The sequence below is a fragment of the Hemiscyllium ocellatum genome, chromosome 3 (assembly GCF_020745735.1).
Source record: "Hemiscyllium ocellatum isolate sHemOce1 chromosome 3, sHemOce1.pat.X.cur, whole genome shotgun sequence".
Classification (NCBI taxonomy): Eukaryota; Metazoa; Chordata; class Chondrichthyes; order Orectolobiformes; family Hemiscylliidae; genus Hemiscyllium; species Hemiscyllium ocellatum.
Window position 1 is genome coordinate 110,108,322 of NC_083403.1, and position 21,808 is coordinate 110,130,129.

General features: G+C 41.5%; 1 protein-coding gene across 1 annotated transcript in view; it reads right to left on the reverse strand.

Moving 5' to 3' along the window:
- Positions 1-21,808, reverse strand: part of hcrtr2 (hypocretin (orexin) receptor 2) — a 69,316-nt gene that overhangs the window by 35,595 nt on the left and 11,913 nt on the right. Inside the window, exon 2 of the mRNA XM_060855008.1 lies at positions 4,808-4,986. Within this exon, the coding sequence (XP_060710991.1) occupies positions 4,808-4,986 (179 nt within the window). The remainder of the gene's footprint in view (positions 1-4,807; positions 4,987-21,808) is intronic.

The window sequence follows — 21,808 nt, forward strand, 5'->3', positions numbered from 1 at the left end:
CCTTAATGTTAACTGCTTCACTATTGGTGGACTGGGTCCTAAGTTCAGAAATTTCCTTCCTAAAACTCGCCACCTCTTTCCTCTTCTTCAAGGCATTCTGCAAAGCTCACTCTTTCATTAAGCTTGTGGTCATGTAACCTAATCTGTATTATATGAGCCTGACTAATTTTCATCCTGTTAATTAAAAATTAAACTAAGTGGATTCTATGACTCGCTAACCAGCAGGGTTTTAAAATAACACCAATAACTCTGAAGTGCAAATTTAAAAGCCAAAGTAAATGGAAGTCGTAACTGCTTCTGTTAAGCTACCTAAAGGTGTTTGACCACAATTTATGTTATGTGGATGCAAGCTGTTGTTCATGAAACTGAAACTAACTGGATTAAAAGTCAGGAGTCGAAGGAGTAAAGGAGTGAACGTTCAAACTGTAATAGAACCTCCAGGCATTGATGCTACCAAAAGGCCAAGACTTGTCCCCACTGCCTAATAGATGTACCTCGCATGACTGAGCAAAGAATAGTTTATTCGAAATTTTTATTTCTTCTGGTGGTTTTATTTTACTCTGAGACACAGTTACATAAGAGTACATGAAATTACTATTGAAAGTTTGCTCTGTTTCTTTAGAAGGCACTGGTTTTTATAGAGGATCCTGTTTATCTGAACTAGGTGCTCCACCTATCTCACCAAGCGGCTACTGTGTCATGACAATGAATCAAAATCAAAATCCCAAAGTACATTAAATTGCAGCCATGATTTTGGAAAGAGAATTATTACAGACAAAAAAAAGACTGTGAAAATAAATTGGTGCTGTCTGTGTGGGACCCATTGAATGTGTTATTTGTAAAGCATCCGCAAAACTTCAAACAGAGAGAAAGACAGAAAGAGATGCAACAGGAAGAGACAACAGAAAGCTACCTCTAGCAACATATTTTATTTTGGTCCCATGCAGGGAAATACAAGAAAAAAAAGCCATCCTAGTGTGTGTGTGTGTGTGTGTGAGAAAGAGAGAGAGAGAGTGTGTGTGTGCGTGTGTGTGTGCTTTAGCTGAAGAAGATGGGCTGGTGAAATGAGGTCCCTGTGTACTAGCCACAGTCCAAATGCCTGTATGCTATGAAGTCAAAGAATTATCTAGTTTTACCTGTGCACTGAGTGCTAAAAGCAAACTACACTTCAAGCCAGTCAAAATGAAATGCAAAGAGAAAAATTATTTTGCTCTGAGTGCTGGCTGCTAACCAAAGAAACATGACAAAAGGATTAGATCTAACCTGCAAGATCTAAGAATCACAAAATCAACTGTTCAACCAACAATGTTCCACTATCTACTTTCACAAGTGACCCAGGGAAACCGTTTCATATAGTTATTGACTTTTGGATACAATCTTAATCTGAATCTGTGTGTTTGTGTTTTTGCAATAATTTTTTTTCAGGCTTAATAACTAAAGAACTCAAGAAAGCTTGGATAAATTGATTCCTTTTTAAACACAAATTCATTTGCTCTTCAAAAAGGCAGCCACAACTGAAGGATACTTCTTTAACCTTGTTGTGATCAACTGAGGGGGCAGGTGACTGGGGAAGGAGAGCCAGCTCAACTCTACTTGCCCAGGAGATATCCGTCTGGTCACATCACAGAATCTCACCCAGGTTCTGGTCGTAGCAATGGGTTTTTGTGAGTCAAGACACTAAGTTGTCATTAGGCTATTTTACTGGACAGTGAAGAGAAGGAACAATGCTATTTCCAACTAGTATCCACACACTCCCACCTTTTAGTACAGTCACCAGATTGTGACCAGGAATAGGAATGCTTGCTCATCTTTCCCTGTCCTCCCTGAACAGGGATACTGAGCTCAGCATCCAACAAGTAGCATACTAATTTCTGCACCGGCTGAGTAATAGAGTCATACAGCACGGAAACAGACCTTTCGGTCCAAATAGTCCATGCCAAACATAATCCCAAACTAACCTAGTCTGCACCTGACCCGCATCCCTCCAAACCTTTCCAATTCATGTATAAATCCAAGTCTGTTAAACGATGTAATTGTACCCACATCCAGCACGTCCTCAGGAAGTTCATTCTACATGTGAACCACCCTCCGGGTAGAAAATTTGCTTTTGATTTCTTTTTTAAGTCTGTCTCCTTTTACCTTAAAAATGTGCCCCATCGTCTTGAAATCACCCATCTGAGGGAAAAGACAATTACGGTTAATTCTATCTATACTCATTATTTTAAAAACTTCTATAAAGTGTCCATATTGTGGAGGAAATGGTGCTGAATGTCTTGAAATGGATAAAAGTGGATAAATACCCAGGACCTGATCAGGTATACCCTAGAACTCTGTGGGAAGCTAGAGAAGTGATTGCTGGGCCTCTTGCTGAAATATTTGTATCATCGATAGTCACAGGTGAGGTGCCGGAAGACTGGAGGTTGGCTAACATAGTGCCACTATTTAAGAGTGGTGGTAAGGAACTATAGACCAGTAAACCTGACATCAGTGGTGGACAAGTTGTTGAGGGAATCCTGAGGGACAGGATGTACATGTGTTTGCTTAGAGATCGTCAACTTGGCTTTGTGCGAGGGAAATCATGTCTCACAAATCTGATTGAGTTTTTTGAAGAAGTAACAAAGATGATTGATGAGGGCAGAGTGGTAGATGAGATCTGTAAGGACCTCAGTAAGGCATTCAATAAGGTTCCCCATGGGACACTGGTTAGCAAGATTAGATCTCATTGAATACAGGGAGAACAAGCCATTTGGATACAGAACTGGCTCAATGGTAGAAGACAGAGGGTGGTGGTGGAGGGTTGTTTTTCAGACTGGAGGCCTATGACCAGTGGATTGCCACAAGGATCAGTGCTGGGTCCAATACTTTTCATCATTTATATAAATAATTTGGATGTGAGCTTAAGAGGTAAAGTTAGTAAGTTTGCAGATGACACCAAAAATTGAAGGTATAATGGACAGCAAAGAAGGTTACTTGAATTACAATGGGATCTTGATCAGATGAGCTAAAGGGCGAAGCAGTGGGAGATGGAGTTTAATTTAGATAAATGTCAGGTGCTGCATTTTGGGAAAGCAAATCTTAGTAGGACTTATACACTTAATAGTAAGGTCCTAGGGAGTGTTGCTGAACAAAGAGACCTTGGGGTGCGGGTTCATAGCTCCTTAAAGGTAGAGTCGCACGTAGATAGATTAGTGAAGAAGGTGTTTGGTATGCTTTCCTTTATTGGTCAGAGTATTGAGAACAGGGAGGTCCTGTTGTGAAACTTGAAAGGGTTTAGAAAAGATTAATAAGGATGTTGCCAGGGTTGGAGGATTTGAGCTTTACGGAGAGGTTGAATAGGTTAGGGCTGTTTTCACTGGAATGTTGGAGGCTGAGGGGTGACCTTGTAGAGGTTCATAAAATCATGAGGGGGATGGCTAGGGTAAATAGACAAAGTCTTTTCCCTGTGGTGGGGGAGTCCAGAACTAGAGGGCGTAGGTTTAGGGTGAGAGTGGAAAGATATAAAAGAGATCTAAGGGGCAACGTTTTCCATGCAGAGGGTGGTGCGTGTGTGGAATAGGCTGCCAGAGGAAGTGGTGGAGGCTGGTACAATCGCAACAGTTAAAAGGCATCTGGATGGGAAAATGGATAGGAAAGGTTTGGAGAGATATGAGCTGGGTGCTGGCAGGTGGGACTAGATTGATTTGGAATATCTGGTCAGCACGGATGAATTGAAATGAAGGGTCTGTTTCCGTGCTGTCCACCCCTATGACTCTATGACCTCTCAACCTCTTACATTCCAGTAAAACAACCCCACCTATCCAGCCTTTCTTTATAACCCAACCTTCATACCCAGCAACATCCCGGTAAATCTCTCCTTAATTATCTCCAGAACTCCAGACAACCAGAATTGGACACAGTATTCTGAAGAGGCCTCACCAATGTCCTGTATAACCTCAACGTGACTTCCCAACTCCTATACTCAACAATTAACAAAATCAGAATTGGATGCATAAGTCTGTCTGGTCTCTATGAATCAGGTCCAAGATGGACAAATGCAACACATTACCAACTGTGTGATCAAAGGAATTTGAGAGTGAATCAATCAGGATAATTTATTTTCACTATTAGACAGTAAGCTTTGTTCTATGTACTGCATGAAGTCCAATTAGAAATGTGCTTTTTTTTTAATAAAACGATTTATGGTTCTCCTGCACTTCACAGGAAAAGGAAGCCTCAATGTAAATCCCTCTCCTTGGTTGAATCATCTTTAAATTAAATAACTTCTAAGGTTGTATTGAATTATTTTAATTAAACAGAATAATGATGCTTCAGTTATCAGCAATTAATATAATTTCCTTAAATTTCTTATTGTAACATTTCTTTTTTATATTATTGTGGAATGACTGATATTATGAGCTTTTTATTTCTTTATTTTTCTAATTTATTCCTATGGTTTTGAACTTTTGAAGGTCTGGACTTTTTAATTTACTTTCCTAACTATTTTGCTAAGCATTTGTACTCAAAAATCTATACCTAGTAACTTTTGTAACTAAGATGGTACTGTACGTATGTGACAATAAAGCTAATTCAATTCCATTCAATTCTTCCAGTCATTTTCGGCTTCCATTTGCAAGATTCACAACATATTTTTGCTCTCAAATTTTTAAAGTTGCATTGTGTAAATTTGTTTGTTTTATTTCAAACCAACTTTGACGCATCAAATGTTTGCATATGGCACTCTATAACTGCAAGTTATTTTTTATTATGAGTCCCCATTTAGAACTTGCATTTTTAGCCATTGAAGAGTCAGAAATGATAACGTACTTACTTGCAGGTAAGGAATTATTTTGCAGAAAACTGGCCCAAAAAACCATGTCTCAGTTATGTCAACAAGTAGGCTGGCAGGAAGGCAGATAATTGTTACAAGGATATCGGCAAATGATAAATTAACTATGAAATAGTTTGTGACTGTCCGCATGTGATGATTCTTCCAAACTGCAATGCAAACTAAAAGGGAAAAAAAAAACAAGATTAGAAAGAGTCGAGATAAAAGCCAGTCCCTTCACTGCTTGCATGGTCCTTAGTCCTTTCTGTTGGTTAGGTTTTAACTGCTTGGCTGGGAAACAGGCCGATAGAATGTAGGTGGCAGGTAGGAGGGAAAGTGAAAGACAACATCTCTTACTCTGATGAGAAAGCAAAGGCTTATTTTAATGGGTGAACGTGTTTTGCATCCCATTTGCCAGCTGTATACATGAAGCTTGTTTTGGCCAGGCAGACAACCAGGACCTCCCCCCCACCCCCCACTAGGCTGCGTGAAGGCGAGCTCAGAATAGGCGTGAAACTTGGTCGTTTTATGGTTTGCGTTGGTGGGAGAGTCCAGAACCGATTCTTCCTTCTGTGCCCCAAAGGCACTCTTGTTCAACTCCCTTTGGAGAGTTTTTGACTTAACTTTTCTTTCCCACTGAACTGCCAAAGTGCAGCATTCTAGGCCATCATAATTCTATTAAACTCTGAATTCCATCCAAGGAAACAAATTAGCGTATGATTAGATTAGATTCCCCACAGTATGGACATAGGCCCTTTGGCCCAACAAGTCCACACTGACCCTCTGAAGAGTAACCCACTCAAACCCATTCCTCTACATTTACCCCTGACTAATGCACCTAACACTATGGACAATTTAGCATTGCCAATTCACCTTACCTGCACATCTTTGGACTGTGGGAAGAAACCAGAGTAAACCTGCACAGGCACAGGACGAATGTGCAAACTCTACACAGACAGTCACCTGAGGTGGGAACTGAACCCAGGTCCCTGGCTCTGTGAGGCAGTAGTGCTAACCACTGAGCCACCGTGCTGTGTAGCGATGTGGCAGCTAGCAGCTGGCTGCAATAGCCTCAATCACTAAAGGATAATCAGTGGAGATGGAGCCAGAGAAGGGTACATTTCAACTCATCTTGACTGTCTATTCCCTGAATCCAATTTTTGCTTAAAAGCTGCAATATTACATGCTTTAACCACACCTTGTGATGATGTACTCCACAGTCTAATGACTTGCTGTATAAAGGAATTAGATCTCCCCTCAGCAGCAATTCACCCTCTATCTAGTGGCTTCAGTATATGGTTTTTAAGATGATGGACGTTCACATTGTTTTAAAGAAGAATGATTGAACTTCACATCGAGTAACTCTCTGCTCTTTGCAAAAATAATCCAATTAAATTCATGTTTTTGCTCTAACCCCAAATTCCTGCAAAAATATTCTCCTCCAAATACTTATCCACTGCCTTTAGCAGTCTCCGATTAGGCAGCATAGTGGCACAGTGGCAAGCACTGCTGCCTCACAGCGCCAGAGACCTGGTTTCAATTCCTGTCTCGGGCAACTGCCTGTGTGGAGTTTGCACATTCTCCCCGTGTCTGCGTGGGTTTCCTCCGGGTGCTCCAGTTTCCTCCCACAGTCCAAAGACGGTTTCCTCCCACAGTCCAAAGATGTGCAGGTCAGGTGAATTGGCCATGCTAAATTGCCCGTAGTGTTAGGTAAGGGGTAAATGTAGGGGTATGGGTGGGTCGCGCTTCGGCGGGTCGGTGTGGACTTGTTGGGCCGAAGGGCCTGTTTCCACACTGTAAGTAATCTAATCTAAATCTATATGCTGGTTAAGTGAACTGGCCATGCTAAATTGCCCATACTGTGAGGTGAAGGGGTAAATGTAAGGGAATAGGTCTGGGTTGGTTGCTCTTCGGAGGGTTGGGGTGGACTTGTTGGGCCAAAGGGTCCATTTCCACACTGTAAGTAATTTAATCAAATATATCCTCTGACTCTCAGTGAAATAATCTTTTCCATTCTACTATCAAAAGACTCCAATTTCCTTTTCAATGTCCTAACTTTCTCTGCTGTAGTAAGTATCTGAGATCATTCCCCTGCAGTTTCCCTTTCCCGTCTGCATCTTGATGAATCTTTACCATTCCGTTTATTGTCCTTTGTTATAGGCATAAAAAAAAACTGAACACAAGTCTCTGAATGTGGCTTCCTACTTTTAGTGTAAATTTCTAGTAACTTTCTTTATAAAACTCTTGATCATTTTGCAATGTTGCCCACTAGTACTCACGCTTTCAGGAGATGAGGTGTGCCGAGCCCTCTGTCTCTTCATGTGTTCACACAATTCAGTGTTACAAATGTTGGGTCTGCCTTTTAAAGTCTCTTAATGTAACAGGGCTGGTCACTCCCATGGGATCTTGTACACAGCCAGATGGCTTAACAATCCAACTTTCGATAATGCAGTTGCATGACCCATAACAACATCTTATGATATTGGAATTAATACCATGTCATTCCTTTGTCCAATCTCTCAGTGGGGGGATTAAGAAATATTTCAATGCAGCAAATCTCAATCATAATGAATTGTAAAGCTCCTTTAATTTACACACAAAAAACAAACCTGTAAGATAGGCTGCCCGTAAGCCTGATCATCTTCAATTCATTTTCATTCTCTCTTTGACAAATGAGTAGAATATTAAACCTTATTTCTAGTTGAAGAATGACTCTCCCGCTTCTTATTTTCTGGTCTCCTGTTTGAGAATGTCTCGACACTTTTATCCCATACAGAAAATAAATCGTCGTCACCTTTCCCATTCATGGATTTATGAGCAGACCCATCAATTGACTTGACAATTCCCATGCCCAAGATAATTCATATATTAGTAGAATTGCCACCATCATGTGCATTAATTAGACCATCTGAGATGAGATTTAAAAGTCCTTAGCCACATCAAATAGAATAAGGATTGATAGATCACACGCACATCACACTCACTCTCTATTTTCGTGGCTGCAGCATGTAGCTTATAAAACTATGCAAGTTCACATTACTTCAAAGAATCATTGAATAATGCATCAAGTCCGTCCGTGTATTTTCAAAGATCAACCCAATTAGTCCCACTTTTTGGCTTAACCGCATATCCTCACTTTTTTCTTTTCTCCAGCAAATATTCAGCACCATTTTGTAGGCTGCTATTGAAATCATACCTTTCACCCTGCCAAGCAATCCATTCCAAATCTTAACCTCTCACTGCATAATACTCATGTCTTTCTTCAATCATTGCGTATTGGTCCTAATTGAAAAAGAAAACAATTGACCAACTGTTTCTAGATGAAGCTTGCTCTGAGCCCTCACCCACACTGCTGCTGGGTCTCAGACATCTGCTCCACTGGTTGAAAGAGTGACTGTGCAAAGACAACTCACAGTGAGTTCCAGTAAACTACTTTTAAAAAGTACAGCATATCCTTCCACAATCTTGGTTTAAAACAGTCCATTTCATATTTTGGCCCATAATAAAAATAATGAAATATAAAAAGATATGGTCTTTATGGACCTTACTAATATTTTCCTTCATTCTGGAGAGGTAATGGCCGAGTGATATGATCACTGGATTGTTATTCTAGAAACTCAGCTAATGTTCTGGGGACCTGGGCTCAAATCTCACCATGGCAGTTGGTGGAATTTGAATTCAAACAAGAATCTGGAATTAAGGGTGTACTGATGATCATGAAACAATCGTCAATTGTCTGAAAAACACCACCTGCTTCACTAATGTGTCATCCTTTTCTGATCTGGCCTACATGTAACTCCAGACCCACAAGCAGTGTGGTTAACTCTTAATTGCCCTCTGGACAATTAGGTATGAATCAAGATTAGAGTGGTGCTGGAAAAGCACAGCAGGTCAGGCAGCATCCGGGGAGCAGGAAAATCAACCTTTCAGGCAAAAGCCCTTCATCAGGTATCTCTTCCAGCACCACTCTAACCTTGACTCTAATCTCCATCATCTGCAGGACCCACTTTCGCCTAATGAGGAATGAATGCTGGCCTCGCAAGTGATGCCCACATCCCATGAATGAATTTAAAAAAAAACATAACTTGCTTGCTTTTGAACTCCACACGTATAATTAAAAACAAAGATCTCATATACTTTATAAATCTGACCGGACACCTTCATAGATCCATGCACAATTAACCCTATGTCTCACTGCTCTTGCATCCTCTTTAAAACTGTACCATTTTGTTTGTATTATGAACGCTCATGCTTATTGCCAAATTTCTTCCAAATTATAACCAATGTTTGTGGAAAAGGGTTTTTTTTTTGTCACGCTATCACTGGTTCTTCTACCAAACAATTTAGATGAAGTCACACTTATCGGTCTTTTGGACACCGGAAATAGTTTCTGTTTGATCCACTTAAATTCTTTGTAATCTGATATCTCCTTAGAGCTTCTTGGCTCTAAAGAAGATCACCTAGGCTTCTCTATAATCCCTCTTCCCTGGAGCCAGCCAAGTTAATCTCTTCCGAACCCTTGACAAAACTTTTACATTCTTCTGCTGTCCAGAATTTGAAATTGCAGTCACAAAGGAGTTGAACTGTTTTGCAAAAGTTTAACAAAACCTTCTCATTTTGTACTCTATTTATGAAGTTTATTGACAGCTCAGTTTCAGTGCAATGAACTCTAAAATGATGGTTTAGTCAGACACATCTTGGCCATTCATATTATGCAGACGGCTTTGCTTCTTTGTGCTTGAACCTGAATCAGAAAAACCTTTTTGTAGAGCTCATTTTGAGATTTTTTTTAGGGCTAATTAATAACTTTTAACAGTTATGTTTTGCTTTTCAGTGTCGCCTTTTTCACTGTCACTACAGATTTATTAAATAAGGCTGTCATGTGGTAACAATATCTTTTGTGTTTGAGTAGGCTTATGGGGTATTTCAACACACACAGAAGCAAAGTTAGAAGAATTCATCAATCTCAATTATTAACCCTCTGTGAAACTTCAATCCACAACACAACAAGTCAAGCATTCATTTTCTAGTCACACACAGTATTTAAATTGGCATGATCAATAGGCATATGTTAAGAATAAAAGTTATTTTTGAAGTAAGTGACAGACTCTTTTACACAAAAAAAAGCCTTACCCTAAACACACCTTCTGTATAATGGTGAGGTATGTTTCCGTTGCATATGCACAGGCTTAAAAAAGTTTGATCAGGCAGTCACTATCCTATTTATTGTATCGCAGATCATAATCACAGATTTAAATTTAACAATCGACAGTCTTATAAGAGCATCCATTATATTTCTGCACAGATGTTTCCCCTTTCAAAGAATTCTATATCTCTGTGAATTTGATTTTTCCTGGCCCAAGTAGTTCAATGCTCCATTTGGTGAAATATTTGAAATTGTTATCTCTCCTTTGTAGCCTTCTCTTCCACCTACCTCTTTCCAGTCATCTTCTCTCCACCTTATAGACTCATTTTCCTTTTCTTCTTTCAGTATTTTGCTTCTCATACACACTTCTTGCAGCCTTCCAATATCTCTCATTGCCCCTTGTAGCGTCGTCCTCTCCCCATGTCTTTTGGAGTCTTCCATCCTTGCCTCTAGTCCTTGTAGCCTCCTCCATCACCCCCTCATCCAAATTGATTTCAAGTAACATTTCCCAGACCTGATCAGCAACAATATTCAAGGCCCTGAACAGTGTTAGGCACCCCTCAAAACCTGGAACTTGGCAACCCAAGGATCAGAGTGAACTTTGATAACCCCAAGAGTATGGAATCATATTTAGCAGCACCCCAAGGCCAAGAAATATTGTCAGCAGTCCCCAAGGCCAAGACCCATGACCCATGCTGAGAAATAAAACAAGATCTGAAGTCATGTGACACCAGGTTATAGTCCAACAAGTTTATTTTGAAATCACAAGCTTTTGGAGCACTACTCCTTTGTCAAGTGAGGTGAGAGAGAAGCACGAGGCACAGAATGTATACTCAGAGAGATCAAAAGGTCATACAGATAGTGTGGGTGGAGTGTCAACAAGCTAAATAATGGGTTTCTGCAGGTGATCAAGAGTGTCGGACGGTGTGAGCGAAGCGTCAACAGCTAAATAACAAGCGAAGAGGTGACCTATAATCTGATTAAATTGTGGCAGAGAGATCATTACAAAAAAATTAAAATAGGGTGGTGCTGGAGGCAAGCGAAAGGACTGGAATAACATGGTAGGTTTAAGAGTCGCATGCCAGAAACAAAACAAATGAAAATTACTTGATGTCTACAGCGACATGGTTGCTAGGTGACCAAGACTCGGAACTTAATATCCAAAAGTATGGTATTCAACGTTCAGGTAAAATAAGGGTAGCTTTGTTAAAGAAAGTCAAGGTATCAGTGCAGTGGTATGCAATGAAACAGATGATGATATAGAATCAGTTTGAGTGGAAATAAAGAAAAGCAAGAGAAAGATGTTTGCAGATGATACGAAGTTAGGTGGACAGGCAGGTAGTACTGAGGAAGTGGGGAGGCTACAGAAGGATCTAGACAGTTTGGGAGAGTGGTCCAGGAAATGGCTGATGGAATTCAACGTGAGCAAGTGCGAGGTCTTGCACTTTGGCAAAAAGAATAAAAGCATAGACTACTTTCTAAATGGTGAGAAAATTAGTAAAGCCAAAGACAAAGGGATCTGGGAGTGCTAGTCGAGGATTCTCTAAAGGTAAACATGCAGGTTGAGTCCGTGATTAAGAAAGCGAATGCAATGTTGTCAATTATCTCAAGAGGGTTGGAATATAAAAGCAGAGATGTGCTACTGAGACTTTATAAAGCTCTGGTTAGGCCCCATTTGGAGTACTGTGTCCAGTTTTGGTCTCCACACCTCAGGAAGGACATACAGGCACTGGAACGTGTCCAGCAGAGATTCACACGGATGATCCCTGGAATGGTAGGTCTAACATATGAGGAACGGCTGAGGATCCTGGGATTGTATTCATTGGAGTTTAGAAGATTAAGGGGAGACTTAATAGAGACATACAAGATAATACATGGCTTGGAAAGGGTGGACGCTAGGAAATTGTTTCCATTAGGCGAGGAGACTAGGACCTGTGGACACAGCCTTAGAATTAGAGGGGGTCAATTCAGAACAGAAATGCGGAGACATTTCTTCAGCCAGAGGGTGGTGGGCCTGTGGAATTCATTGCCACGGAGTGCAGTGGAGGCCGGGACGCTAAATGTCTTCAAGGCAGAGATTGATAGATTCTTGTTGTCTCGAGGAATTAAGGGCTATGGGGAGAATGCTGGTAAGTGGAGTCGAGATGCCCATCAGCCATGATTGATTGGTGGAGTGGACTCGATGGGCCGAATGGCCTTACTTCCACTCCTATGTCTTATGGTCTTATGGTCTTATGCAACTGGCAATGATGGTGACGGTGATCTCTCAGAGAATAGTGTAGTCCCACATTCTTTAAATTTGGAATGGGTAAAGATGGATAAATCCCCAGGACCTGATCAGGTATACCCTAGAATTCTGTGGGAAGCTAGAGAAGTGATTGCTGGGCGTTTTGCTGAGATATTTGTATCATCAATAGTCACAGGTGAGGTGCCAGAAGACTGGAGGTTGGCTAACGTGGTGCCACAGTTTAAGAAGGGTAGTAAAGACAAGCCAGGGAACTATAGACCAGGGAGCCTGACCTCAGTGGTGGGCAAGTTGTTGGAGGGAATCCTGAGGGACAGGACGTACATGTATTTGGAAAGACAAAGACTGATTAGGGATAGTCAACATGGTTTTGCGTGTGGGAAATCATGTCTCACAAACTTGATTGAGTTTTTTGAGGAAGTAACAAAGAGGATTGATGTGGGCAGAGTGCTAGATGTGATCTGTATGAGCTTCAGTAAGGCATTCGACAAGGTTCTCCATGGGACACTGATTAGCAAGATTAGATCTCATGGAATACAGGGAGAACTAGCCATTTAGATACAGAACTGGCTAAAAGGTAGAAGACAGAAGGTGGGTGGTAGAGGGTTGATTTTCAGACTGGAGGCCTGTGACCAGTGGAGTGCCACAAGGATCAGGGCAGGGTCCACTACTTTTTGTCATTTACACAAATGATTTGGATGGAAGCATAAGAGGTACAGTTAGTAAGTTTGCAGATGACACCAAAATTGGAGGTGTAGTGGACAGCGAAGAGGATACCTCAGATTACAACAGGATCTTGACCAGATAGGCCAATGAGCTGAGAAGTGGCGGATGGAGTTTAATTCAGATAAATGCAAGGTGCTGGATTTTGGGAAAGCAAATCTTAGCAGGACTTATATACTTCACGGTAAGATTCGAGGGAGTGTTGCTGAACAAAGAGACCTTGGAGTGCAGGTTCATAGCTCCTTGAAAGTGGAGTCGCAAGTAGATAGGATAGTGAAGAAGGCATTTGGTATGCTTTTTTTTAATTGGTCAAAGTATTAGGTACAGGGGTTGGGAGATCATGTTGAAGCTGTACAGGACATTGGTGAGGCCACTTTTGCAATACTGTATGCAATTCTGGTCTCCTTCCTATCGGAAGGATGTTGTGAAACTTGAAAGGGTTCAGAAAAGATTTACCAGCATTTACCTGGGTTGGAGGATTTGAGCTATAAAGAGAAGTTGAATAGGCTGGGGCTGTTTTCCCTGGAGGGTCGGAGGCTGAGGGGGTGACCTTATAGAGGTTTACAAAATTATGAGGGGCATGGAAAGGGTAAATAGGCAAAGTCTTTTCCCTGGGGCCGGGGAGTCCAGAACTAATGGGCATAGGTTTAGGGCTAGAGGGGAAAGATATAAAAGAGACCTACGGGACAACCTTTTCACACAGAGGGTGGTACGTGTATGAAATGAACTGCGAGAGGATGTGGTGGAGGCTGGTAGAATTGCGACATTTTACAGGCATTTGGATGGGTATATAATAGGAATGCTTTGGAGGGATATGGGCCGGGTGCTAGGTGGGACTGGATTAGATTGGGATATCTGGTCGGCATGGACAGGTTGGTCCGAATGTTCTGTTTCCATGCTGTACATCTCTATGTCTTTATGTGGAGTCGGAGAATTACTCCAATGATATTACTGTATATCAGAGATTACCTGATTGGTATTGGTTTTGTATTATGGTGCCATGGTTTGAGCTATCATCACCCTTAACCTCCAGACACACCAGTTTAGCATTAGAGGCCTCAAGAAGTGTTATAGAAATACTTTCAGTCAAAATTGTCAAATGATTAAAGTATTCAACAGATTCACAATTTAACAAGACTTTCAGAGATACTAAAATCCACCGGAAGCTACAGGAAAGACTCAAGCCACAGCTGAAAGTACTGAATGAGTCATGCAATGGTTTTAACTTTCCTATGCCAGTCCCCATGAGATAGAAATATGGATATGAAAGAGAATGGCAGCCTTTCCAAATGTTATGGCAAAATCACAAAATTACAAAATAACAATGTATTTACCTATCAGCTAGAGCAGCTACCAATCGCCATACTGGCATTTGAAAATATCTGACTGAAAGAATTTCTGTAACACTTCTTGAAGCCTCTAATACAAAACTGGTTATCCAGTGATGGCTGACTACACCCCAGACCATTGCGCCATAATACAAAACCATTACCAATCGGGTAAGTTTCTCATATACAGCAATATCAGATAATGGTGATAAAGAACGTGGACAACACTGCTGGGGAGAGACTATTATAAACTGCATTTCAAGCTAAATTCTCTCTGAAGAATACATAAAGGATGACAGAACTTTTAGAAGCGTTTTAAACTGAAGTTGAACATGGCATATGAATGGTAAATTATTAGAAAGTGAGGACTGCAAATGCTGGAGCCCAGAGTGGAGAGTGTGATGCTCTCAGGCAGCATCCACGGAGCAGGCAAATCGACGCTTCGAGTATAAGCCCTTCATCAGGATGATTCAATAGAACCGCATATGAATGGTAAATGTCCAAATGTTCAAACTTAAGTTGAACAAGAACCTATTGTTAAATACATTACTGCATTAACACAGCTTACAGCACCCAATGAATTCAGTCACTTGAAAATGATCTAATTCAAGATGGAATACTATTTGACATGACATTACCTACGAAGGCAGCATGGATGCTAAGAGAAGAGAATCTGACTCTTTATTAGGTTTTACACATATGCAGAGGCTCTGAGGTTGTCAATCAACAGCTTTAGCACATGCGAGAACAGGTGGAGAATCAACCCAAGGCTGTGTATTATTTTGATAGGGAGCTCAGACCTATCCATTCTGTTGAAAAGCAGTCTTGACAGTTCAAACATCACAAGGTGGAGAAAATCAGTAAGTATTCACAGAAAGACCAGCAAAAAAAACAAGAAAGCATGCCCAGTGATTTAATCGCAAGAAATGAAGTCTTTTCGCATGCAAACCTTTAACCTGAACGAAGACAATCAAGCCTACAAAGACCAGAAAGACTATTGCTACAGCCAAATCAGATGAGGATTCTGATCAATCAAGTGTGGAACTGAGAGATGCTAGATGAAGATACAAATGATTCAATCTACACCATTGACATTGAGCTGAAAGGAGAAAAATGGTTTTCAATTATTGCAACAAAGACAGCAGTATAAGAGCTTCAAATGACTAATAAGGGTCATACAGACTGCAAACCTTTCCATAACGCTGAATTTTTTGCAACTATGTAAAGTTACACCAGATAGCAATCAAAAAGTGAGTTCTTTAATGGGAAATGTGAAGTTCTGTGTCAGAGCAATGCTCACCCTAAGAGGACATAATACTCAGGGCCCAAGGTAATGGCAAGAATGAAGTCTTGAAATTCCAGTGAAGAGGTGTCACTGGACCCAAAGCATTAGCTCAGATTTCTCTCCACAGCTGCTGCCAGAACTGCTGAGTTTTTTTCAGCAGTTTGTTTTTATTTGTGATTGAAATCCCAGATACAAAACATGAAGCGAAACCCACTCAGCTCAGTAGAAGCAAATCAAAAGCTCAAATAAGTAGTCACGAAAGTGCCAGAAGAGTGTTTCGGTCATCACATTGACTGATGAAGATTAGCAAACAATGTGAGTCACAGATGGTCTAATGACAAGACGATAAAGTAGAGTTGAGAGCGTGGTGTTGGTACAGCCAGTCAGGCAGCATCCAAGGAGCAGGAGAATCGCCATTTCTGGCATAAGTCCTTTATCAGGAAGCCTCCATGAACATTGATTCTCCCGCTCCTCGGATGCTGCTTGACCTGCTGTGCTTTTCCAGCACCACACTCTCAACTCTGATCTCCAGCATCTGCAGATCTCACTTTCTCCCAGGACCACAAAGTAGGCCCGATGACAAAATCCAAAAATTGCCATGATCATGAAATAGGTGTTGAAGGCAACAGTGGAAATCAGCAGAGTCAACTGAGCTGATTCCAGAACTGAACCAGAGTACATCATTCCAAACAGCACTGAGTCCCACAACTTCATAAACAGATAGGGTAGTGCCGGGAGCACTCAGCCAGAAGTGGAACTAGATACAGCCCCCTCAGTGATATCAACTCAGAACACTCCTGAGGTAGTCAGGGTCTTCCCTTCCATCTGGCCAGCTCCTTTCTGACTCTTGAAAGTTCAAAGGGTCACCTGCATCTGGCAAGAAGATCCTCAGCATGTCTGGCCCATGCAGACCAGAGTGTATTCAAGACCACCTGAACAAACACCTATGGCCAACCGGCTCCACTACTGAGTGGGCTTCCTCCCTTCCCAGTGGCAGTATCAGGGAGTATATTAATACTTAGTTGGAGGAGGAAGAAAATGTATTTAGGACACTTTAGGTCTTAGGTGATTTTACATTCTTTTTGTACTTTTTAAAATAAATGCACTATTTTCATCTGACATCTGGTTATTTGTCTCTCTGCGTAGTGCCAGATGTAATTTTTCCAGCATTAGGCATAACGTCATGGCAACAACCCGTGTACCATGGATGGATATCTGTGGTGAGAGCCTGCTACAGCATCTAGATGCAAGAGGAACAAGGTATAATAGAAAGTAATGGCCCTCCTTTTACAACATCCTTATTCTTTCCTAACCATTGGGTCCAAAACTGTTGGTGTGATTGAGTTATTCAGCAATGTCTCTGCAGCACCCCTTACACCCACCCCAAGTCCTGAAGAAACACTGACTGAAACACCCACCTGAAACATTGACTTCTCCACCTCTTGTTGCTGCCTGACCTGCTGTGTTCTACCAGTCTCCTGCTTGTCAACTAGCAGTGTCTACAGCAGCAAGGTACATCACAAAGGGTAATGCAGTAAGATAGTCACGGGATTAAGGACCCCATGGCTTTAGATCCTACACAGTACATGGATGTACATGTTTTGTTCATTCTTTTTACGATCCCTAACATCTGTTGGACCTGCAACTCCCTTCCTCCACAGGTCACTTTATACATTAATGATCTTGATGAAGGAAATGAGGGCATTCTGGTTAGGTTTACAAATGATACCATAAGACCATAAGACATAGGAGTGGAAGTAAGGCCATTCAGCCCATCGTGTCCACTCCGCCATTCAATCATGGCAATGGAAATTTCAATTCCACTTACCCTCATTCTCCCCATAGCCCTTAAATCCTTGTGACATCAAGATGTTATCAATCTCTGCCTTGAAGACATTTAGCATCCCGGCCTCCACTGCACTCTGCAGCAATGAATTCCACAGGCCCACCACTCTCTGGCTGAAGAAATGTCTCTGCATTTCTGTTTTGAATTTACCCCCCCCAATTCTAAGGCTGTGTCCACGGGTCCTAGTCTCCTCGCCTAACGGAAACAATTTCCTAGCACCCACCCTTATGATACAAAGATAAGTGGAGGGGCAGGTAGTATTGAGGAGGTAGGGAGGCTGCAGAAAGACTTAAATAGGTTAAGAGAGTGGGCAAAGATGAAATATAATGTTGGAAGATGTGAGTTCATGCACTTTGGTAGGAAGCATGGTGGCATTGACTATTTTCAAAATGTGGAGAAAATTCAGAAATTTGAGGTGTAAAGGAACTTGGGAGACCCAGTCCAGATTTCTGTTAAGGTAAACTTGCAGGTAGTTGGGAAGGCAAGTACAGTGCTGTCATTCATCTTGAGAGGACTGTAATATAAAAGCAGGGATGTACATCTGAGGCTTTATATGGTTCTGGTCAGACCACATTTAGAGTATTGTGAGCAATTTTGGGCCCTATACCTCAGGAAGGATGTACTGGCCCTGGAGTGTGTCCAGAGGAGGTTCATGAGACTGATCCCAGGAATGAAAGGCTTATATACGAAGAACATTTGAGGACTCTGGGACTGTACTTGATGGAGTTTAGAAGTATGAAGGGGTATCTGATTGAACTTTATAGAATACTGAACGGTCTGGACAGAGTGGACATTGAGAAGATGTTTCCATTGGCATCTATCACTTCCTCTGGCAGCTCATTCCATTCATTCACCACTCTCTGTGTGAAAAAAGTTGCCCCTTAGATCTCTTTTAAATCTTTCCCCTCTCACCTTAAACCTAGGCCCTCTAGTTTTGGACTCCCTACCCTGGGGAAAAGACCTTGGCTATTCAAGCCCATCATGATCTTATATAACCTCTGTAACATCACCCCTCAGCCATTGACGCTCCAGGGAAAGCAGCCCCAGCTTATAGCCTCTTCCTATAGCTTAAATCCTCCAACTCGGGCAACATCCTTGTAAATCTTTTCTGAATCCTTTCAAGTTTCATAACATCCTTCCTCTAGCAAGGAGAGCATAACTGAATGCAGTATTCGAAAGGAGACCTAACCAATGTCCTGTATAGCCAAGGTGTGACTTTCCAACTCCTATACTCAATGCTCTGACCACTTTCTTTGAAATAAATATTTCATTCATTCAGAACACATTGAATTACTGTCAATCCTTTTCGCAAAATACTGAGTTATCAAAACTATATATATTGACTAATCGTCAACTGCTTTTCAATTTCTCTGAATAACTTATGCTTCCACAGTCTCCTTTCACATTTTTCACATTGAACAGGATATACTCTAGTGATAGCAAGATTGAGCTGTGCTGTCAACATTTCAGTTAGAAGTTGCTCAAATTAGAGAAATGACTTTCAATCTTTTATTGCTACATAATTTGGAGAGGTGGGATTAACAGGTTAAATGATTGCCAATACCTTTAGAATATTATGTGAGATTTACAAAGTTAGAATTGGTTAGTCTTCCCTTAATCAGTACAACCCTAGCTTACTGTGCATCTAGGTATGTTACTCTGGGTATTCAGCTTAGCTCAGAGCATCATGAGGCAAATGGGACTGATTCATTCAGTTGATGTCTTGAAGTTCCACTTCAGTGAAATGACTGCATGGGCTGGGTACTAGGAGTATGCTCAGAACACATTGGCAAGTCAGTAGGTGCACAGACAGCAAAATCTCACAATGCAAAGATAAATTCAATTCATCAATAACAAGTGCAGTGAGACAGGTTGATGACGAGATAGTCCCACAACCAGCTGAGCTAATAAATCTCAGAGAAACATTATTCCATTTGAGGGATTGTCCTGATTGAACGTATTATATATACAGTATTCTTGCCTTTGGATAATGGAAAGAGCCTTTTCCTTTGGCTTCCCACATTTTGATCAGAAAGTAGGTAGCACAAAAACTATTCCAGAGTGGTTGTACACTTTATCCTGGGCTGACATTAAGTAGACTACTTGAATTTGGTGGGAGGGGAGCCTCCCCGTCACTAAATGTATCAACTGTGGAAGACCACGGTGGCACAGTGGTTAGCACTGCTGCCTCACAGCGCCTGAGACCCGGGTTCAATTCCCGACTCAGGTGACTGACTGTGTGGAGTTTGCACGTTCTCCCCGTGTCTGCGCGGGTTTCCTTCGGGTGCTCCGGTTTCCTCCCACAGTCCAAAGATGTGCGGGTCAGGTGAATTGGCCATGCTAAATTGCCCGTAGTGTTAGGTAAGGGGTAAATGTAGGGGTATGGGTGGGTTGCGCTTCGGCGGGTCGGTGTGGACTTGTTGGGCCGAAGGGCCTGTTTCCATACTGTAAGTAATCTAATCTAATCTAATCATAATCTAACCACAAGTGGGATAAGAATCAACAGATTCCTGCTGCTCTGAGAATTCGAATCAATTTTCTGATTTCTCTGGCTTTGCATCTGGTCTGAATGTGTAATCTTCCTGACCAGCTTTTCTCATCTGCGTTCCTTGCTCCTCAATTAAGGACTCCCATCCACTGTGACTGATAGGGCCCAGTACTGTGCTTAAAATGTGTTGCTGGAAAAGCGCAGCAGGTCAGGCAGCATCCAAGGAACAGGAAATTCGACGTTTCTGGCATAAGCCCTTCATCAGCAACACATTTTCAGCTCTGATCTCCAGCATCTGCAGACCTCACTTTCTCCTCCCAGTCCTGTGCTTGTCCACTTCCCACATTTCTGCTGTCAACCCTTCCCCCATTCCCAGAACAATGAAAGGATTCCACTTGCCCCCACATTCAATGGATTCTCTTGACCACCCCCATTGCCTCCAAAGTTGTGCTCCACTAAACACTGCTTACCTGCTTCCGCTCCTTTATACACCCTGTCCAGCATTCCAAGAGGCCATTCCCTCTGTGGCACCTGGCCCACCCTCAATCTATCCGAATATCCTACACCTCTTCCCACAGCATCGTTCATCTAAGTGCAGAGAATGTCGCAACTGTTCGTTTGTCTCTTCCTTATGCACTATCCAATGCCTCAAATACTACTCAAAGCTGAAGTTGTATATTTGTATGTCATTGAACTGAATATTTTCTATTTAGAGTCATAGAGATGTACAGCACTGAAACAGACCCTTCAGTCCAACTTGCCCATGCCGACCAGATATCCCAACCCAATCTAGTTGCACCTGCCAGCACCCAGCCCATATCTCTCCAAACCCTTCCTGTTCATAAACCTTTCCAGATGCCTTTGAAATGTTGCAATTGTACTAGCTTCCACCACTTCCTCTAGCAGCTCACTCCATTGGCAATACAGTTTCCACGACTTTGGCAGATCAAAGATAGATTGGGAATCATTTTTAGAGAACTGTATGCTCACTTTGTAGGCATGACCTAAAACTTATGTTTACCTGTCATTTCAATACTCAGTTTCACTCTCAACTTTGTCATAATTGTCCTACACTGTTCTCAGAAAGCTCAACAAACCTTTGACGAACTGCAGCTTATCTTTAGGTATTTTGGGACTTCTTTCGCTGGAGTGTATACGGTTGAGTGGTGACCTTACAGAGGTTTATAAAATCATAAGGAGCACAGATAAGGTGATTGACAGGTGTCTTTTCCCCAGTGAGTGGGAGTTCAAGAGTAGTGGGCATACTTTTAAGATGAGAGGAGAACAATTTAAGAAAGACAATGAGAGGCAACCTTTTTTCAAAGTTCGCACATGGAATGAACTTCCAGAGAAAGTGGTGGATGCAGCTACAGTTACAATATTTAAAAGACATTTCGATAAGTACATGAATAAGAAATGCTTGGAGGGATATGAGCCAAGCGCAGCTGGGATGAGTTTAGTTTGGGAATATGACTGGCATGGACTGTTTGACCCAAAGGGTCTGTTTCCACGCTGTACGGCTATATGATTCTATGACTTAACATACAATTACATAATTTCAAGTCATAACCATTGCTCCCCTTTTTAGTGAGTAATCGTTATTAATGATGCCGTGGCTGCTATTTAAATCTCACAATATTTGTTTGTTTATTTGTCCCAGCACCACTCTTTCTCACCCTTGACCTTTGTCTCCTAGGTCTTATAACCTCTCTTGGTTTCCACTCAATCATAATCCTTTCCTTTTGTTTATTCTAGAATTTGCCATTTCATTGTCTCTACACCTGCTTAAAATTAGTTATACATTTAACTTTTTCCACTTCTGACAGAAGTACCAATGTTAACTTTCTCTTTCTCTCCCTCTCCACTGATGGTGCCTAACCTGCTAAGGACTTTCAACATTTTCTGTTATTATTTCTGGTTTCTAGCATCTGCCTGAGGTTTCT